The sequence below is a fragment of the Tupaia chinensis genome, unplaced genomic scaffold (genome assembly GCF_000334495.1).
Source record: "Tupaia chinensis unplaced genomic scaffold, TupChi_1.0 Scaffold149501_1, whole genome shotgun sequence".
Taxonomy (NCBI): Eukaryota; Metazoa; Chordata; class Mammalia; order Scandentia; family Tupaiidae; genus Tupaia; species Tupaia belangeri.
In genome coordinates this window covers 3915126-3933967 of record NW_006209345.1, presented here as the reverse complement: position 1 = coordinate 3933967, position 18842 = coordinate 3915126, and the positions used below count along the sequence as shown (strand labels likewise).

The 18842-nt window shown below is 45.2% G+C and overlaps 1 protein-coding gene across 1 annotated transcript in view; it reads left to right on the top strand.

Moving 5' to 3' along the window:
• Positions 1 to 13636, top strand: part of CCS (copper chaperone for superoxide dismutase) — a 16613-nt gene extending 2977 nt beyond the window's left edge. Inside the window, exons 3-8 of the mRNA XM_006171319.3 lie at positions 3082 to 3219; positions 3436 to 3613; positions 4174 to 4234; positions 12960 to 13037; positions 13110 to 13213; positions 13323 to 13636. Of these exons, the coding sequence (XP_006171381.1) occupies positions 3082 to 3219; positions 3436 to 3613; positions 4174 to 4234; positions 12960 to 13037; positions 13110 to 13213; positions 13323 to 13476 (713 nt within the window). The 3' untranslated portion in view covers positions 13477 to 13636. The remainder of the gene's footprint in view (positions 1 to 3081; positions 3220 to 3435; positions 3614 to 4173; positions 4235 to 12959; positions 13038 to 13109; positions 13214 to 13322) is intronic.
• Positions 13637 to 18842: the final 5206 nt, after the last annotated feature.

Below are 18842 nucleotides of genomic sequence, written 5' to 3'. Positions count from 1 at the left end.
CTGGAAGAACAGACAGCTAGACTTTCTGTTGGACACAGAGTAGTTTTCAGCCCTCAGCAGGTTCTTAGATAAAGACTTGTGGTGACTCTGCGTTTTCTGGTCTGAGTAGTTGGAACCAGCTTGGTTTTCTCATGGGCTGGTCAGAGAAGTGGTAGTTTTCCAGAATGCAGACAGAGAGAGAAAGAGAAGGGGGGAACTGCCTTCTCTAGAAGGCCTGGGGCTTTAGAAAAGAGTACTTTGCTTTCTGTAAGGGGGAAAATGGGAGGAGCTCCCAGCCCTTTTGAGCCCTTATCACTCTGGAGTTCCTGTGGCCTTTTGTTCTCTCTCACTGGCCTGTGAGCTAATCAAAGGCCAGTTTGGCCATATTCTGAGATTAGCTGAGTACTGAACTGAACTGTAGCTTAGCTGGGGAACCAACCTTCTTCACTCAGACTCTGGTCAAAAATTTAGAGGTTGCTGGGACCAGCCGATAGTGTAGCACTTATGCTGCTGGGCTCCCACATGGCTAACCATGGTTCAAGTCCTGGACCCAGTGGCTTGAAAAGCACTCTGCACACCTCTGCATGCATGCCCAAGATTCAAGGAGGAGAATGGAGGAGAAGAGATTGTTGCTGTCTCACCTGGGGGATGATTTTTCACTCTCCTTCTTACTGTGTCTGTCTCTCTCTCTCTCCAGTGAATGCACATACTCTAAGGCAAAAACCTCTAAGAAAAAAAAAAAAAAGAAAGAAAGAAAAACTTCAGAAGTTCCATAGTTATGAGGAATGGTTCATTTCAAGCTCTGCTATTTCAGAAACAGAAGATCCACTTTTTGCGAGGGGCAAATATAGGTACCAAAGCAGCAAAGAAGGGATTGAAACTCAAACAAGTCTAATTATAGAGCTCATAACCCAAAACTCTATGCATATTGCTCCCCCATATGACCTATAACCCCAGCCACTTCCCCACAAGTCTAAGAACCCACCTACACCAAGGCCAGTCTTACCTGCTGCTTATCAGGCTCTATGCTAATCCAAGCTATTTCACCTTTCTTGGACCCATTCAAAAATCTCATCTGTGGGCTCTTGTCTCTCCAGTAGTGTTTCTACATAAAAGCGACAGTGACATTTAATTCTTTTTTTTTTTTTAAAGAATTATTTTATTTAACTTTATTTATTTATTTTTATTTGACTAGAGAGGGACAGAGTAAAAGACAGGGAAAGTGAGAAAGCAAGCTACCAGGTCCAGGACTCAAACTGTGGTCAGCCATGTGGGAGTCCAGCACCCTTAACCACCATGCCACCTGCCAGCCCCTAATGCTTAATTCTTAATTTAATCAATTAATTTCATGGCATGGCAACTGGATGATGGTGGGAACCGCTACCTCTGACAGTGCCCTGTTATGGTGCAATTTAACTCTAGTCTTCCAGTCAGCCAGGATCGGGAAGCACCTGTGGGGAACTTCATGTGTGTCGCTTCACCTGTGAGGATGGTCACACTGTATCCATGCACATATGCCTGGCATGTTTCTCAAACCCTTGGGTCTGGGATTTGAACTATACAGTTGGCTATATGGGATCCAGTTGCCTTAACCATCATGCCACTGACTGACCTACTTCATTCCATTTTATGGTTAAATATTCCACTGCATGAATGTACCACATTTGGCTTATCCATTCATCAGTGTTGGGCATTTGGGGTTTTCCCTTTTGGTTGTCACAAATAATGTTGCTAGGAGGACTCACTTTTTTGTTTTATTCACTTTTTTTTTTTTTTTAACCTTATTTGACCAGAAAGAGACAGAGTGACAGAGAGAGAGAGAAAGTGAGAAAGCAAGCCACCAGGTCCAGGACTTGAACCACGGTCGGCTATGTGGGAGTCCAGCTTCCTCAACCACCACACCACCCTGCTGGCCAATGGGTGTCTCACTTTTATAAAAACTTTTTTTTCTTGTTGCCAAAGGGTGCATGCATTCATGAGAGAGAGAGAGATCGAGAGAGAGAGAGAGAGAGAGAGGGAGAAAGCACCCTCCCCAGTGGGGCATTGTCATGTCACAATCCTTTCTCCTCTATTTCTTCATGTCAGGATTTTAGTTATGCATGCATATGTGCCTGGCATGATTTTCAATCCATTGGTGCCAGTATTTGAACCATGGTCAACCATGTGGAATCTGACTCCTTCAATCATTAGGTTATGGGACTGGCCTATAAAAACCTTTAAAGAGAGGCCAGCAGGTGGCATAGTGATTAAGGTGCTAGACATCCACATGGTTGACTGTGTTTTGAGTCCTGGACCCAGTGGCTTGAAACTCATACTGGATGCATGTGCATGCATGCCCAAAATCCTAAGAGGAGAATGAGGAGAAAGAATTGCAGCATGGCTATCCCCCCCCAGGAGGTGATTCCTCACTTTCTGTCTCTCTGTCTCTCTCTACTTCTCTGGTGAGTGTACATGCCCTGTAGCAAAAATCTCTCTAAAAAAAGAGGGGGAGAAAGAAATATATGTTTTCAAAAGTTACAAATAACACCTGGCATATAATAAGGACTCACAGGGACCAGCAGTTGGCATAATGGCTATGTCACAGGACTCCCATATAGTTGACCATGGTTCGAGTTCCGGATCTGGTGGCTTAAACTCACATCGGGCACATGTGCATGCATGCCCAAGATCCCAAGAGGAGAATGGAGGAGAAGGGATTGTAGCATGGTCATCTCCTCTGGGGGATGATATCTCACTTTCTGTCTCTCTGTCTCTGTCTTTCTGGCAAGTGCACGTGCCATATAGCAAAAGCCTCTCCAAAAAATAAGAAGAATAATAAGGACTCAGAAATCCTAGAGTAAGGTGGTATTATCTCCAATTTTTTTTTTTTTTCATTTTATGGTTTTTGCCATAGGTTGCATGTGCTTGGCAAAGATAAGCAGAGAGACAGTGAGAGGGGAAGTAAGAAATCACCCCTCAGGGGAAATGCCCATAGGAAGGTTGGTGAAGATGGGAATGGAGAATCATTATCTGTTTATCTCTTCTTTGTGTCCAGCACAGGGGCACCAGTCCTCTCCTGCCTTGTGCCCTCCCTGTCTTCCTCTCTGCCCTCTCTCTTTCCAGGTGTCCAGGGCGTGGAGGTGCAGTTGGAGAACCAGATGGTCTTAGTACAGACCACTCTGCCCAGTCAGGAAGTACAGGCCCACCTGGAAGGCACAGGGCGACAGGCAGTACTCAAGGGCATGGGCAGTGGCCAATTGCGTGAGTAACTTCTATGGGCTTGGCTTTGGCCTCTCTGGGAGGGAGATGGTCTAGAATTGGTACAAATCTAACCTTACGATTCTTGGGCTCTGAGTTGAAGTGGCTTTGGGAAAAGTGTAGAAAATAAGTGAGACTCTTTCCATGCCCTTCCTGAGCTGATGATGGGGTGGGACTGGGTGAGGTGGCAAGCTAGCCCAAGTGTCTAATACCTTGCAGAGAATCTGGGGGCAGCAGTGGCAATTCTGGAGGGGCCTGGCACTGTACAGGGGGTGGTACGCTTCTTACAACTGTCTCCTGAGCGCTGCCTCATCGAGGGAACCATTGACGGCCTGGAGCCTGGGCTGCATGGACTCCACGTCCATCAGTACGGGGACCTCACAGAGAACTGCACCAGGTAAGTCATCTGTAATCTCCCTAGCTCATCCTCAGCTACAAAGTTTTTTACTCAGTCCTCACAAGTATCCCATGAGGCACTTACACACAGACCTAGCCTACAAATGAGGAAACTGACACTCAAAGAGATGAAATGACTTTACCAAAGGGCCCAAATTATATAAAAGGCAGAGTTGGAATTTGTATCAAGATCTGACCTTGAAGCTCCTTTCAGTAACCACTTCACTGCCTCTGAGATGGAAGAGGACTCCTGTACATAAGAAGGAAAATGTCCTCGTGTCATGGTATTTGTCATGCCATGATATAATTTGTTGTTTACTTATCTGTGCTGCCCCAGACCAAAAGTTTATTGCGGGAAGACCCACATCTGATTCCTCTTGGCGCATTCTGCCCAAAACCTGGCACAGAGTAGGACTATTTGTTGAATGAATGAATGAATGGATGGATGGATTGGATGGATGGATTGGATGGATGGATGGATGAATATAGGTAGATAAGTGGGTAAACCACCTGGCCTCTGAGCTACCATTCTGTATCCTACCTGTTACATTTCCTTCTTAGCTGTGGTGACCACTTTAACCCAGATGGAACATCTCACGGGGGCCCCCAGGACTCTGTCCGGGTAAGTGTCAGTTTGGACAGGGCTTGATTTGAAAGAGAACCCCCAGGTCTCAGAGGCAGGGCAGATAGCTCTTGGGGCCTTAGAGTGTGATTATTTTTTGTTGGGGTCTTTTCTTCTCACTTTATCTTGTTGAATTTAGAAATATTTATTGATCTATGATCAAGGTCATAGAGCTACAATATAGTACAACCCAGTGCCCACCCCCAAGGAAATCAGTCTAGTGGGGGAGATCACTGAAATTGATTTTTTTTCCCTTTCATTACTTTTTTTTAATAAATTTAAGAACAGCAGTACATTGATATAATTCTGACAGGAACCTTCAGGAAGCCCTGGGGATCCAGAGTAAGCATCTAATGCAGCCTCTAAGCATCTAGAGCAGGAGCAAAGGGAGAAAGCTTTCTGAAAAAAGTGAAGTGGGGAAGTTGAAGGTTTTACTCAAACTAGAAGGCAGCCCCCCCTTTTTTTGGAGAGGTTTTTGCTATAGGGCGCGTGCGCTCGCCAGACAGACAGAGAGAGACAGAGAGACAGAAAGCGAGAAATCACCCCCCAGGGGGATGGCCACACCGCAATCCCTTCTCCTCCATTCTCCTCTGGGGATCTTAGAAAAACACACACACGAGACCAGCGTGAGATTTTTAGCCACCGGGTCCGGGACCCGAACCGCGGTCGACTATGTGGGAGTCCAGTGACATAGCCACTACACTAACTGTTGGTCCCTCACCCCCCCTTTTAAAAAATTACTTCCTTAATTTAGTTTATTATTATTTTTTAAATAATTATTTTATTTAACTTTGTTTATTTATTTATTTTTAACTTGACCAGAGAGGGACAGAGAGAGGAAGAGGAAAAGTGAGAAAGCAAGCTGCCAGGTCCAGGACTCAAGCCACAGTCAGCTATGTGGGAGTCCAGCACCACACCACCTGCCACCCCCCAACATGCTGTCTTGACTTTTATTTTATCTGAGTACTAACTGAAGTTACTCAGTGGTTTGATCTAAATTGACTAATTTTTTTTCCCTTAGGAAAATTTAGTTTGTTTCATTTTAGGTTTTTTTTTTTTTTTTTGCTATAGGGTGTGTGTGCTCACAGGAGAGGAGGCACAAGGAAGGGGGTGGGGAGAGAAAAAATGAAAAATGACCCGCCTGCCCACCCAGTGGGGATGGCCATGCTGCAATCCCTTCTCCATTTTTCTCTTGGGATTTTGGGCACACATGCACATGTGCCTGGTGTGATTTTTTTTTTTTAAGCCACCAGGTCTGGGACTTGAACCAAACAGTTGGCCATGTGGGATCCAGTCACCCACACTACCACACATGACTGGCCCTAGTTTTGTTTTTTTATCTATCATGAAAATTTTAAAACATTCCAAAATAGAGGAACTAGTTATGAACTCTCATGTACCTGTCATCCAGCTTCAAGTTACCAATTTACGGCCAGTTCTGTTTCATTTATGAGTTTTTCAAAAGGTTCATGGATGGGACCAGCAGTTGGCATAATGGCAATTTCACTGGACTCCTCCCATGAAGTTGACCACGGTTCAATTCCTGGACTTGGTGGCTTAAACTCACGCCAGGCGCATGTGCGTGTGTGCCCAGGATCTTGAGAGGAGAATGGAGGAGAAGGGATTGTGGCATGGCCATCCCACCTGGGGGGTGATTTCTCGCTTTCTGTCTCTCTGTCTCTCTCTGTCTGGCGAGCGCACGCGCCCTATAGCAAAAACCTCTCAAAAAAAATTAATGGAAAATAGAAATGTGTACTTTGAAAAAACTATGCATAGACTTTTTTTTTTTTCATGGAGAGGTTTTACTATAGGGCAAGTGCACTTGCCAGAAAGACAGAGAGAGACAGAGAGACAGAAAGCAAGGAATCACCCCCCAGGGGGTATGGCTATGCCACAATCCCTTCTCCATCCCCTAGGGATCTTGGGCACACATGCACATGCGCCCGGCGTGTTTAAGCCACTGGGTCCGGGACTCGACCCGCGGTTGACTACATGGGAGTCCAGCGACATAGCCATTACGCTAACTGCTGGTCCTTAGACTTCAAATTTTTTTTGCACTAAAATAAAGTTGTATTTGGATTCCATTTCTTAATGAACTTTATATTTTATTTTATTTTGAGAGGTTTTCACTATAGGGCGCGTGCGCTCGCCAGACATACAGAGAGAGACATAGAGACAGAAAGCAAGAAATCACTCCCCAGGGGGGATGGTCACGCCGCAGTCCCTTCTCCTCCACTTTCCTCTCGGGATCTTGGGCACGCGCGCACATGCGCCCGGTGTGAGTTCTAAGCCACTCGGTCCGGCATGCAAACCACGATCGACTACGTGGGAGTCCAGCGACATAGCCATTATGCTAACTGCTGGTTCCCTTAATGAACTTTTTAAAGTCCCTTCATACACCCCCTTACCCTTACCTAGCGTTATATTGAAGTAAATCAAGACGTCATTTTCGGCCAGCATGTGGCATGGATGTTAAGGTGGATAGATTCCCACATGGCTAACTACATGGTTCTCATCTTGGATCCCGTGGCTTGAAAACCACTCCAGGTGTGTGTGCATACATACTGAAAAGCTTGGGAGGAAAATAGATGAGAAGGAATTGCTGTGTGGCCATCCCCCTAGGGGAGGGATTTCTCACCTTCTGTCTGTCTGTCTGTCTCTCTCTTTCTCTGTCTTTGTCCAGTTAGCACACATACCCTATAGCACAACTTTAAAAAAAAAAATCATTTTATGTAATTGAGGTAGATTTATTCATTTAAAAATACATTTCATTTCTTTGTTTGCTACAGGGCACGTGCACTTGTTGGAAAGAAACAGAAGGAGAAAGAGGGAAAGTGAAAAATTACCCTCCAGGGTCTCAATCCCTTCTACATTCTCCTTTCGGAATTTTGGGCATGCACACACACGTGCTTATATGTTTTTCAAGCCACCCAGTCCAGGACTCAAACCACTCAGTAGGCTATGTGGGATCCAGTCGCCTTAACCTCTGCACCATCTGTTGGCCCAAGAGTAGATTTATTTATAGCAAAACACTTGATATTGCCATAGAGAATGAAAAACCACTACTTCTAGCCATGAGAGGAAGATCATTGGGACCAGCAGATGACTCACGTGTAAGTGACCATGGTTCAAGTCCCAGACCCAGCGGCTTAAAACTCATGCCAGGACCATGTACATATGTGCCAAAAATCTCAAGAGGAGAATAGAGGAGAGGGATTGTGGTGTGGCCATCCCCCCAGGGGTGAGTTCTTGCTTTCTGTCTGTCTCTCCAGTGAGCACACATGCCCTATAGCAAAAATCTCTCTCTACAAAAAAAAAAAAAAAAAAAAAAGAGGCAGATCATTAATCAATGAAAACCAAAGAGATGTTATTAAAGCTCTCCTAAAGATTGCCTTCAAGGTTAGAGAACTGAAACCTGTTTTTTTGTTTGTTTGTTTGTTGTTTTTTTTTAGAATTATTCTATTTAACTTCATTTATTTGTTTGTTTGTTTTAGTTTTGATCAGAGAAAGAGAAAGTGAGAAAGCAAGCCGCCAGGTCTGGGACTTGAACTGCAGTCAGCCATGTGGGAATCCACCTGCCAGTCCTGAAGCCTGCTTTATTTTTGTTAAAGTGGAGATTAGCAATATTAGATGTTAAAGACCTATTAACACTGCACTGAGACTTTCTCCTTAATGTTTTCAGATACAAAATAATTGCATAGAGGATTACCCTCCCTCTCAGTGATCTAATGTTTTCTCTTTTTCTTAAAGAATTATTTTATTTAACTTTATTTAATTTGACAAGAAAGGGACAGAGCGAGAGAAAGAGGGAAAGTGAGAAAGCAAGCCGCCAGATCCGGGACTTGAACCTCAGTCAGCCATATGGGAGTCCAACATCCTTAACCACCACAACGCCTGCCAGTCCCAATGATTTAATGTTTTCTGATGTTCTGTCATACACCTATTGTCTCCTCCATTCCGTTGACGGCTGTTCCCTTGTACTTGGCAATGTAACCCCAGAACATGTTTAGGTTCTTGACTCTGGGAAACTGCTGTCTCCTCTTTATATCCTCCCAGGACTCAGAACTTTGTTTTCTTTTCTTTTTGTTTTTTGAAGAGGTTTTTGCTATAGAGTGCGTGCGCTCACCAGAAAGAGAGAGAGACAGAGAGACAGAAAGCGAGAAATCACCCCCCAGAGGGGATGGCCACGCTGCAATCCCTTCTCCTCCGTTCTCCTCTCGGGATCTTGGGCACGCACGCACACGCGCCCGGCGTGGGTTTTAAGCCACCGGGTCCGGGACGCGAACCACGATCGACTACGTGGGAGTCCAGCGACATAGCCATTACGCTAACTGCTAGTCCTGTTCTCATTTTTTATTTCAATTAATTTATTTTAAAAAGTTGCTAGAGGGTGGAGCCAGCAGGTGGCTTGATGGTTAAGTGTGCTGGACTCCCACATGGCTAACCGCGGTTTAAGTCCTGGACCTGGTGGCTTGTTTTCTCACTGTCTCTCTCTGCTCAAATTAAAATAATAGTGATGTGGGTCCAGCAGTTAGTATAATGGCTATGTCGCTGGACTCCCATGTAGTCGACCACGGTTTGAGTCCTGGACCCGGTGGCTTAAACTCACGCCAGGCGTGTGTGTGTGCCTGCCCAAGATCCCAAGAGGAGAGTGGAGGGGATAGGATTGCGGCATGGCCATCCTCCCTGGGGGGGGTGATTTCTTGCTTTTTGTCTCTCTGTCTCTGTCTTTCTGGTGAGTGCACGTTCCCTATAGCAAAAACCTCTTAAAAAAAAAAGACAACGAATAAAATTGAATAAAATAATTTCAAAAAAAGAAAGAAAAAGAAATGTTTACTCCCTTAAAAAAAAAATTGTTGGGAACCAGCAGTTAGCGTAATGGCTATGTCGCTGGATTCCCACGTAGTCGACCACGGTTCGTGTCCTGGACCCAGTGGCTTGGAACTCACGCCGGGCGCGTGTGCGTGCGTGCCCAAAATCCCGAGAGGAGAATGGAGGAGAAGGGATGGCAACGTGACCATCCCCCCTGGGGAGTGATTTCTCACTTTCTCTCTCTATGTCTCTCTGTCTGTCGGGCGAGTGCACGCGCCCTATAGCGAAAACCTCTCCAAAAAAAAAAAAAATTGTTAGAGGGCATACATGCTTCCCAGAGAGAGAAAGAGAGGGAAAATGAAAAAGCACCTTCCATGGTGGTCATGTCCATTTTCCATTTTCCTTTCAGAATTTTGGGCATGGGTACACACACACCTGGCATGTTTTTCTACTGCCAGGTCTAGTACTAGCCATGTGGGATTTAGCCACCTTAACCACCAGGCCACCAAAAGCCTTGTTTTTTGTTCCATCTTGATGAACATTTGCAAAGTTTGCAGCCTTCTGTCACAAACAAATGAACCATGGTATGTGTTTCTTGAGGTAACTGAGTTTTTGGACTTTGGATAAAAGTCTTTTTTTGTTTCTCTCTAAGTTTTATTTATTTCCTCCATGACCAAGAGAGACAGAGATAGATGGCACCCCCAACAGGGTCTTGATGCTGCCGTCTGCCCCCCAGCATAAGCCACCCTGATACCATCATGTATCTGGTATTTTCAGGGAGGTCCCAAGACCTCAACCCAAAACCTTCCCATATGGATCAGTCTCAGCATAGCATTTTACTGCTGCACCACTGTGGCTCCTTCATCACATACTTTTCTTTCTTTTTAATATTAATTAATTAATTAATTAATTTTTGTTATTTTAATTTGCTATAAGGCACGTGTGCTCACCAGAGTGAGACAGAGAAAGAGAGAGAGACAGAATGTGAGAAAGCAAGTTGCCAGGTCTGGGACTCAAACCACAGTCAGCCATGTGGGAGTCCAGCACTTAAACACTATCCCACCTGCTGGCCCCCCTTTATCACACTTCTTTTTTTTTTAATTATTATTTTATTTAGATAGATTTATTTATTTATTTTAATTTGATCGAAGAGGGACAGAGCGAGAGAGAGAGAGAGAAAGAAAGCGAGAAAGCAAGTTACCATATCAGGGACTCAAGCTATGATCGGCCATATGGGAGTCCAGCACCTTTAACCACCATGCCACCTGCCGGCTCCCCTTTATTATACTTGGTCAAACGATGCCTGAAAAGTTAGAGAGGCCTTTTTGTGGCCCACTGCACAATGGCACACCATGCTCCAAGTGTTATTGATCTATTGCCATAAATCGAGTGACTCCAAAGTTAAGAATTTAAAACAACATCTGTTATCTCACTGTTTCTCTGGGTCAGGAAGTAGGGTGTTGCTTAGTTTGGTGCCCCTGGCTCAGGGTCTTTCACACGGCTGCTGTCATGTCAGTGCTCAACGTGGGGAACATCTGCTCCCAGCATGTTGCTGTTGGCAGGCCCCAGGTCATCCCTGGCTGTCAGCCAGAGACATCAGTCCTTTGCCACGTGGGCCTCTCCCTAGGGCAGTTCACAGCTTGCAGCTGGCTTTACTCAGAGCAGTCAAGAGAGAGGGTGAGAGGCCTGCCAGGACTGAAGCCACATTCTTTTTGTAATCTAATTTTGGAAGTGATACTAGGTCCAGTCCATGCACAAGGGGTAAGAATGTGAAGATAGGGAGGTGCAAGAATGGGCTCTCTGCCACAGAGAGTCTTCAGAGATGGTGGACAGAAACTAGTCATGTAAAGAGGGTGAGAGTGGGAATAGCAGGTCCAGAATAGGAAACCACCCCTGAGGTAAAGCCCTTAAGGCATAATGCAACAAGAAGTGTTTCTGAAGGGCAAGAGACTACCTTGTTCCCTGACCCCTTCAACCCCACTTGGGCACATGCGCTCATCAGACAGACAGAGAGACAGAAAGTGAGAAACCACCCCTCAGGGGGGATGGCTGCACCACAATCCCTTCTCCTCCTCTCGGGATCTTGGGCACGCACGCACATGCGCCTGGTGTGAGTTTTAAGCCACTGGGTCTGGGACTCGAACCATAGCCGACTACATGGGAATCCAGCAACTTAGCCATTACGCTAACTGCTGGTCCCCCTCAACCCCACTTGGAACAGGGAATCAGAAGGGGCTAAGTCAGCATCTGTATTGCACCCTAGTCCTTGATATAAATGACCAAGTGAGTGGCCAAGGCCACCTTGATGACTGGCATGTTCCTTTTGGGTCTTAGCTCCTGGTTTTGCCCAGATGGAAATTAATTCAATGTGAGAATTTATGTCCAAGTTGGATGACCCTTGTGTGTCTCCTAACTAGTCTCCAAGCTTCTTTCCCTTCTCTGTTTCCCGCCATTACTTTCTTTCATACACTATACTATAGAGTTTGCTTCAGAGCACAGACATGCATGCCCCTGCTTGAAGCCCTTTTTGGCTCTCTGGAGGATATAGCCTGGGCCAACTTCTTGGTGGGACATTTATGACCTCCCCTGGCCCAATTCTACCTGCCTCTGTCCCCAGGGGAGGGGCTGGAAGCCCAGGGGAGGGGCTGGAAGGACTGCCTCGCCTTGACCCTTTACTAGCTTATGACTCCAGCTGCTCCCTCAGCCCTGTCCCCCAAAATAGTCCTCAAGATTCTTTATCATCATCCAGCCTTCTTGATCTGTCTACCATCAAAGTCCCCAACACAGGGTATAATGCAAGTATCAGGTGCCAGCAACAGATGTCCCTCTGGAAAACAAGATAAAGCGGAACCGGTGCTTCTCACCGCTCAGCCCATCACACAGGGAAATACTTTGTTATTCAACAGCAAGTTCATGTAGACAGGCCTCTACTGGCAACAGGCACTTGCTTCTGCCCAAAATGTCAGGTTGGGGACAATTTATTTACACAAATGTAGGTTTCTGTGGTTTACCAGTAGGGTTCTTTACCCCAAACTCACTAACCTTTGTACTCACCCCATTTTTGTTTTTGTTTCATAAAAGAGAGATTTTTGCTATAGGTCAAGTGCGCTCACCAGAGAGGCAGAGAGAAACAGTGAGACATAAAGCAAGAAATCACCTCCTGCCTCTGAGTGGATAACCACGCCGCAGTCTCTTCTCCATTCTCCTCTTGGGATTTTGGGCATGCGCGTGTATATGCACAGCGACTCACCTTGTTTTACATTGTCACATGTCTGTTCCATATCTGGTTCCCCACCATGCTGCGAGTCCCTTGAGGGTGGGTGGTGACCACGTATTCCTGCCATGCCTGGCAGAGTGTCTGACATAGGAGGTACCTAGTAGATGTGCTGTGATATTTTTTGTTACCTTCATGGGAGAAAGTAAGAGCCAGTTTTGGGGGACCAGGACAGGCCCTTGCCCCTTGAGTTTCTTTTGTTTCTTAAGGCTGGCAAAGAAGGAGATGATAGGTTGACCAACTTAAGCCTAAAGGAATTGAAAGACTCACAGAGCCAATAGGCTGGAGAACTAGGCGTGGAACTTGTCTACCTGGAGGCTAAGAAGCAGGGCTGTGTTGGGCCAGGTAGCAGCCTTAAAGGAGAAATGGCCTAGTGTAGTGGTGCAGTCTTCCCACTGCATAGGAAGGGAGAACTTTGGCTGTTACCAGCTTGCTGTCATTCTACCCAGGATTTCAGGTCCAGGGAAGGAGTATCTGATTGTCTTCCTTGGGTCTTGGACTGTCCCTGATTCTACTAGACTGGACCCACAGGAGAAAACTGGTACTTTGGGGAAGTAGAGGAATCACATACAGGGAAGCCAGGCGCTAATAGCTGTTCCACATGACCCTTTCCCCTCATTGGGTCGGGTCTCATTCTAGCACCGTGGGGACCTAGGCAATGTCCACGCTGATGCTGACGGCCGAGCCATCTTCAGGATAGAGGATGGGCAGCTGAAGGTAAGATGAGAAGGAAGTTGGGGACCTTTCCTAACAGAGTCCACTGTCCAAGGCCGTTGTCTCCCCTCAAAGGTATGGGATGTGATTGGCCGCAGCCTGGTTATTGATGAGGGAGAAGATGACCTGGGCCGAGGTGGCCATCCCTTATCCAAGATCACAGGGAACTCTGGGGAGAGGTGAGTGGTGCTGTCTCCAGCAGGAGGCTGTGCTCTGCCGATTGTACATGTGGGACCTGGAGGGGCCCAGCCAGACAGTGCCCACTCTTGACCACACATTCTTCTGCAGGTTGGCCTGTGGTATCATTGCACGTTCCGCTGGCCTTTTCCAGAACCCCAAGAAAATCTGCTCCTGTGACGGCCTCACCATCTGGGAGGAGCGAGACCGGCCCATTGCTGGTGAGGGCAGAAAGGAGTCAGGCCAGAGGACTGCTCACCTCTGAGCATGGACTTACCTTGGGTCTGTTCCTTCCTCTCAGCTGAGCACACACCTCCCACTTCTAGAGGGGGCCTTGCTTGCCTAGGCCTATGAGAACTAGGTACAGGGTTTGTAGGGGATGCCATGACATTCCCTTGGTAAATTAAAGTTATTTTCATAAGGAACTTTGTGTTTTGTCCGTGTCTTTGTATCTTTAGTGGGCTTGGTGAACTCAATCTCTCAGCCTCTGCCCTCACTATCCAGGGCCACTCTTTAACTTTGGAGCCAAATAAACCTGGACCCAAATCCACACACACTCACAGGGTCCAATCTTCCTGCTTGGGGTCACAATGAAGGGCCACAGCAGTCATACTTCTGTGTGTGGCCGCCCTCCTTCTCATTCTGGCTGATTGGAACCCAAATGGATACCTGACCCATGTTGGGCCATGCTTTTCCCAAGAAATCAGAGAAGATCCAGATTTAGTTTCTCCCTGTGGTTGAACCCATAACATGGGGGTACAGGAACTTCAGGCGGCCTCCTTCTCCCTGCCTTGTCAACTCAGAGGAAAAGTCAGTCTGTGAAGGAGGACAGATGAGGCAGATACACACAGAGGATTTAGGATTTGCTGGAGAAGCCTAGTTGCTCTGGAGTCTCCACCTGGGCCTGTTGTAAGATCTGCCTTCTACCCTGTGATCCAGAGAGCACTCCTGTATTCTCTGAATGAATCTCCACTGTACCCTCTTTAAAAAATTGATCTGGCGGGACTAGCAGGTGGCATGATAGTTAAGGTGCTGGACATTCCCACATGGCCGACCATGGTTTGAGTCCCAGACCCGGCAGCTTGCTTTCTCACTTTCCCTCTCTGTGTCTGTCTCTGGTCAAATTAAAATAAATGAATAAATAAATAAAATTAAATAATTATTTTAAAAAATTTATCTGGCTTGACTTGATTTCTTCTACTCACAAGTGAAAGACTTGGCTAATTAGTAAGTTAAGTGTTTAGCCCAGAGCCTGCACACAGTAGATTAAGGGAGCAGTGATGCAAATTTGAGACACTTGGAGCCCCTGGAGGCATCCAGCTAGCCAGGGGACAGCACTTGGGGCCTTGGATTGAGGGCCTCCCTACCCATCTTTCCCCCAACCTCATCCCATTGGATTGAATCAGGCTTGCTCATCCTTGGTAAGGCTGCCTTTACGACACAGTAAGCTGTCACACTGCAGACTTTGCCCCTATGCTGTCTACTTGCAACTAGAAAAGTGGTTTTACAGTTGATTGGCCTTGGCTTCCAGGCCCTGGCTCAGCTCCCAGTCCTCAGGGCCTGCTGGTTTTCCATTCAAAGCTGCAGGCTCTGCCTCTAACACCAACCTTTGGACCCTTTTTCTTGCCAAACATATGCTGGTTGTTTTCCAGCTCCCCTGGGTTCCTGTGAGCCAAATCCTTTTAAGCCTAGGGCCCAGGCTATCTTTCTCCTCCCCAAGGTCATTGCAGAAACTTCTGGGTTTGCGGCCAGCAGGTGGTGTGGTTAAGGTGCTAGATTCCCACATGGCCAAATGCAGTTTGAGTCCCAGACCCAGTGACTTGAAATTCATGCCAGGCACATGTGTATGAATGCCCCAAATCCTGAGAGGATGATGGAGAAGGTATTGCAGCATGACCATCCCCCCAAGGAATTTCTCACTTTCCCTCTGTCTTTCTGGTGAGCATACACATCCTACGGAAAAAAACTGAAAAAAAAAAAAAAAAAAGAAACCCAGGTTTTTTCTGCCCATATCCAATCCCTGACCTCTCACTTCCATTCTGAAAATTGTGGTTGTGTTTAACCTTTTTCTGCCTAGCTGCTCACTATCCCCTACTAACCACTCTGTTAACAGATTTTTTTTTTCCTTTATTCATTAGTAAAGTACACGTGTAAGCACAAGAGGAAAAGAGAGGGAGAGATGAGCACCCTCACAGCGTTTGATCACACCAAGATTGCTTTCCTGCCGTCCTCCAATGCTGATTCTGGGTATTCACACATGTGCCCTGCATGTTTCACCACAATCCATCCCAACTTCAGCTAGCCCTCAGTCCTGCGGAAGTACATCCCAATATAGTCAGGGAGTTCTCTGGATGCAAGCTTGGAACCTCCTTCCCGTGCGGGTCAGCCTCCCAGGGTACGTTTTCCTGCTGTGCCACTATCCAGCACCTATACTGTTAGCACTTTTTTTTCTATATTTGGTATAAGGTGTGTGTGTTTGCTGTAGAGAAAAAAATAAAGTATCCAGCCAGGGAGGATGGCCACACTGAAATCCCTCTCCATTCTCCACTCAGGATTTTGGACATGCATGCACACGTGCTCACTGTCTTTTTCAAGATGCCAGGTCCAGGACTTGAACTACACAATCAGCCATATGGGATCCAGCTGCTTTAACCACCATGCCACTGGGTGGTCCTATATTAGTATTCTTAAGAGATCAGCATCTCCATTAGTGTTTCTCTGTTCTAAATATTTTCTTTTTAAATTTTTACCAGAGCACGCATGTGCTCACCAGAGAGAGGAAGCCCCTCACCCCCTATAGGGCATGGTTATATACAGTCCCTTCTCCACTTCTCCATCCTGTCATGATTTGGGGTGGCATGCACCTACACATGCCCAACATGTTTTTCAAGCTAGTGGTTCAGGATTTGTACTGTACAGTTGGTGGTGTGGGATCTGGCTCCTTTAACTCCCAGACCATGGGCTGGCCCATTTCTTTCTTTCTTCCTTTCTCCCTTTCTTTCTTTCTCTTTAAGAATTATTTATTTATTTAATTCCATTTGTTATTATTATTTTTTAATAATAATAGAGAAAGGGAAATAACAATGGAGAGAAAGGGAAAGCGGGAAAGCAAGCCACCAGGTCCAGGATGCGAACCCTGGTCAGCCATGTGGGAATCCAGCACCTTTAATCACTTCACCCATTTTTTCTAAACTCTGCTGTGTGGTTTTCAAACTTCATTTTAAAAATAAAGCGCAGGGGCAGGCAGGTGGCGTGGTGGTTAAGGGTTTGGACTCCCACATTGCCAACCATGGTTCAAGTCCTAGACCTGGCAGCTTGCTTTCTTACTTTCTCTCTCTCTCACTCTGTCCCTCTCTGGTCAAATGTATGTATAAATAAATAAATAGTTAAATAAAATAATTCTTTAGAAAAATAAATTTAAAAATAAAGCACAATCAGGACTGGCAGTTGGCATAATAGCTATGTCACTGGACTCCCATGTAGTCGACCGCGGTTCAAGTCCTGGACCTGGTGGCTTAAACTCATGCTGGGTGTGTGTAGATGCGTGCCCAAGATCCCAAGAGAAGAATGAAGGAGAAGGGGTTGCAGCATAGCCATCCTCCCTGGGGGGTGATTTTGTGCTTTCTATCTCTCTGTCTGTGTCTGTCTTTCTGGTGAGCGCATATGCCCTATAGCAAAAACCTAAAGAAAGAAAGAAAGAAAGAAAGAAAGAAAGAAAGAAAAGAAAAGAAAAGAAAAGAAAAGAAAAGAAAAGAAAAGAAAAGAAAAGAAAAGAAAAGAAAAGAAAAGAAAAGAAAAGAAAAGAAAAGAAAAGAAAAGAAAAGAAAAGAAAAGAAAAGAAAAGAAAAGAAAAGAAAAGAAAAGAAAAGAAAAGAAAAGAAAAGAAAAGAAAAGAAAAGAAAAGAAAAGAAAAGAAAAGAAAAGAAAAGAAGGAAGGAAGGAAGGAAGAAGAAAGAAAGAAAGAAAGAAAGAAAGAAAGAAAGAAAAATCATTCAGCAGAGCAGAAATGGAGCTGTAGTCAAATATGCATTAATTTTCTTAAATACCACAGATGTGTGTCCTAAATGCAAAATGTATATATTGCAAGTTCTGTCAATATAAAAATAACTTCCATAAAAAGAATAGTAGAGGAGGCCAGCAGTTGGCATGGTGATTAAGGGCACTGGATTCCCACATGGCCAACAGCGGTTCGAGTCCTGGGCCCAGAGGCTTGCTTTCTCACGTTCCCTCTCTCTCTTTTTCTCTGACCAAATTAAAATAAATAAAGTTAAATAAAAAAAATAATTCTTAAGAAAAAAATAACTTAAAAAAAAGTAGAGAGTTCACTATACTCTTCACTCAGCTCCTCCTAAAGTTAACAATTTATATTAGCGAAGAATAATTATCAAAACCACCAAATTAACATTAATGCTATTAACTGCAGACCTTATTCAAATTTCACCAGTTTTTCCACTAATGCTCTCTTTGTTTTTTCTTTGAGACTCAATCTCAACTCTCAATTACATGTCACTTTTAGTTGTGTCTCCCTCGTCTCCTCCAATCTGTGTTCCTCAGTCTCCTTTCATTTCTTGGGTTGACACTTTGAAATTTATTTATTTATTTAGTGGAGATTTTTGCTTTAGGGCACATGTACTCACCAGAGAGACAAAGACAGAAAACAAGAAATTACCCCCGGGGGGAAATGGCCATGCTCAATCCCTTCTCCTCCATTCTCCTCTTGGGATTTTGGGCCCATACGCACACGTGCCCAGTGTGAGTTTTAAGCCACTTGGTCTGGGATTCAAACTGTAGTCGACTACGTGGGAGTCCTGCAACATAAACATTATGCCATGTGCTGGTCCACATATGTTTATTTTATTATTATTTTAAATTTGGCTATAGGGCACTTGTGCTCACCAGAGAAAGAGAGAGAAAGTGAGAAAGCAAGCCACCAGGTCCAGGACTCAAACCACAGTCAGCATGTGGGAGTCCAATACCTTAACCACCATGGTGCCCGCTGGCCCCTGTGTTAACACTTTTGATCTGTACTGATCAGTTATTTTGTAGAATGACTTTCAGTTTGGCTTTGTCTGTGATTTTTAGTGATTAGATTGAGGTTATTATGCACTTCAGGTTATTATGGCACTTATGTACCATAAAAATGATTTATCCTTCCCAGTACATCAGTTGACATCTTATTACTGGTATGATTAACCTTGATTACTTGATAACATGCTAATATCTGAGTTTTCCCACTGTACATTAGCATTTTTTTTTGCAATTAATAGCTTACCTCGTGGGAACAGCAGTTAGCATAATGGCTATGTCACTGGACTCCCATGTAGTCGACCATGGTTCGTGTCCCAGACCTGGTGGCTTGAAACTCACGCCGGGTGCGTGTGCGTGAGTGCCCAAGATCCCAAGAGGAGAATGGAGGAGAAGGGATTGCAGCGTGGCCATCCCTCCAGGGGGTGATTTCTCACTTTCTGTCTCTCTGTCTCTCTCTGTCTTTCTGGCAAGTGCATGCGCCCTATAGCAAAACAAACAAACAAACAAACAAAACCTCTCAAAAAAAATAAATAAAATAAACTTACCTTGTGGGAGCTACTTTTTTCTTTTCTTTTTTTGGAGAGATTTTTTCTTTCTTTCTTT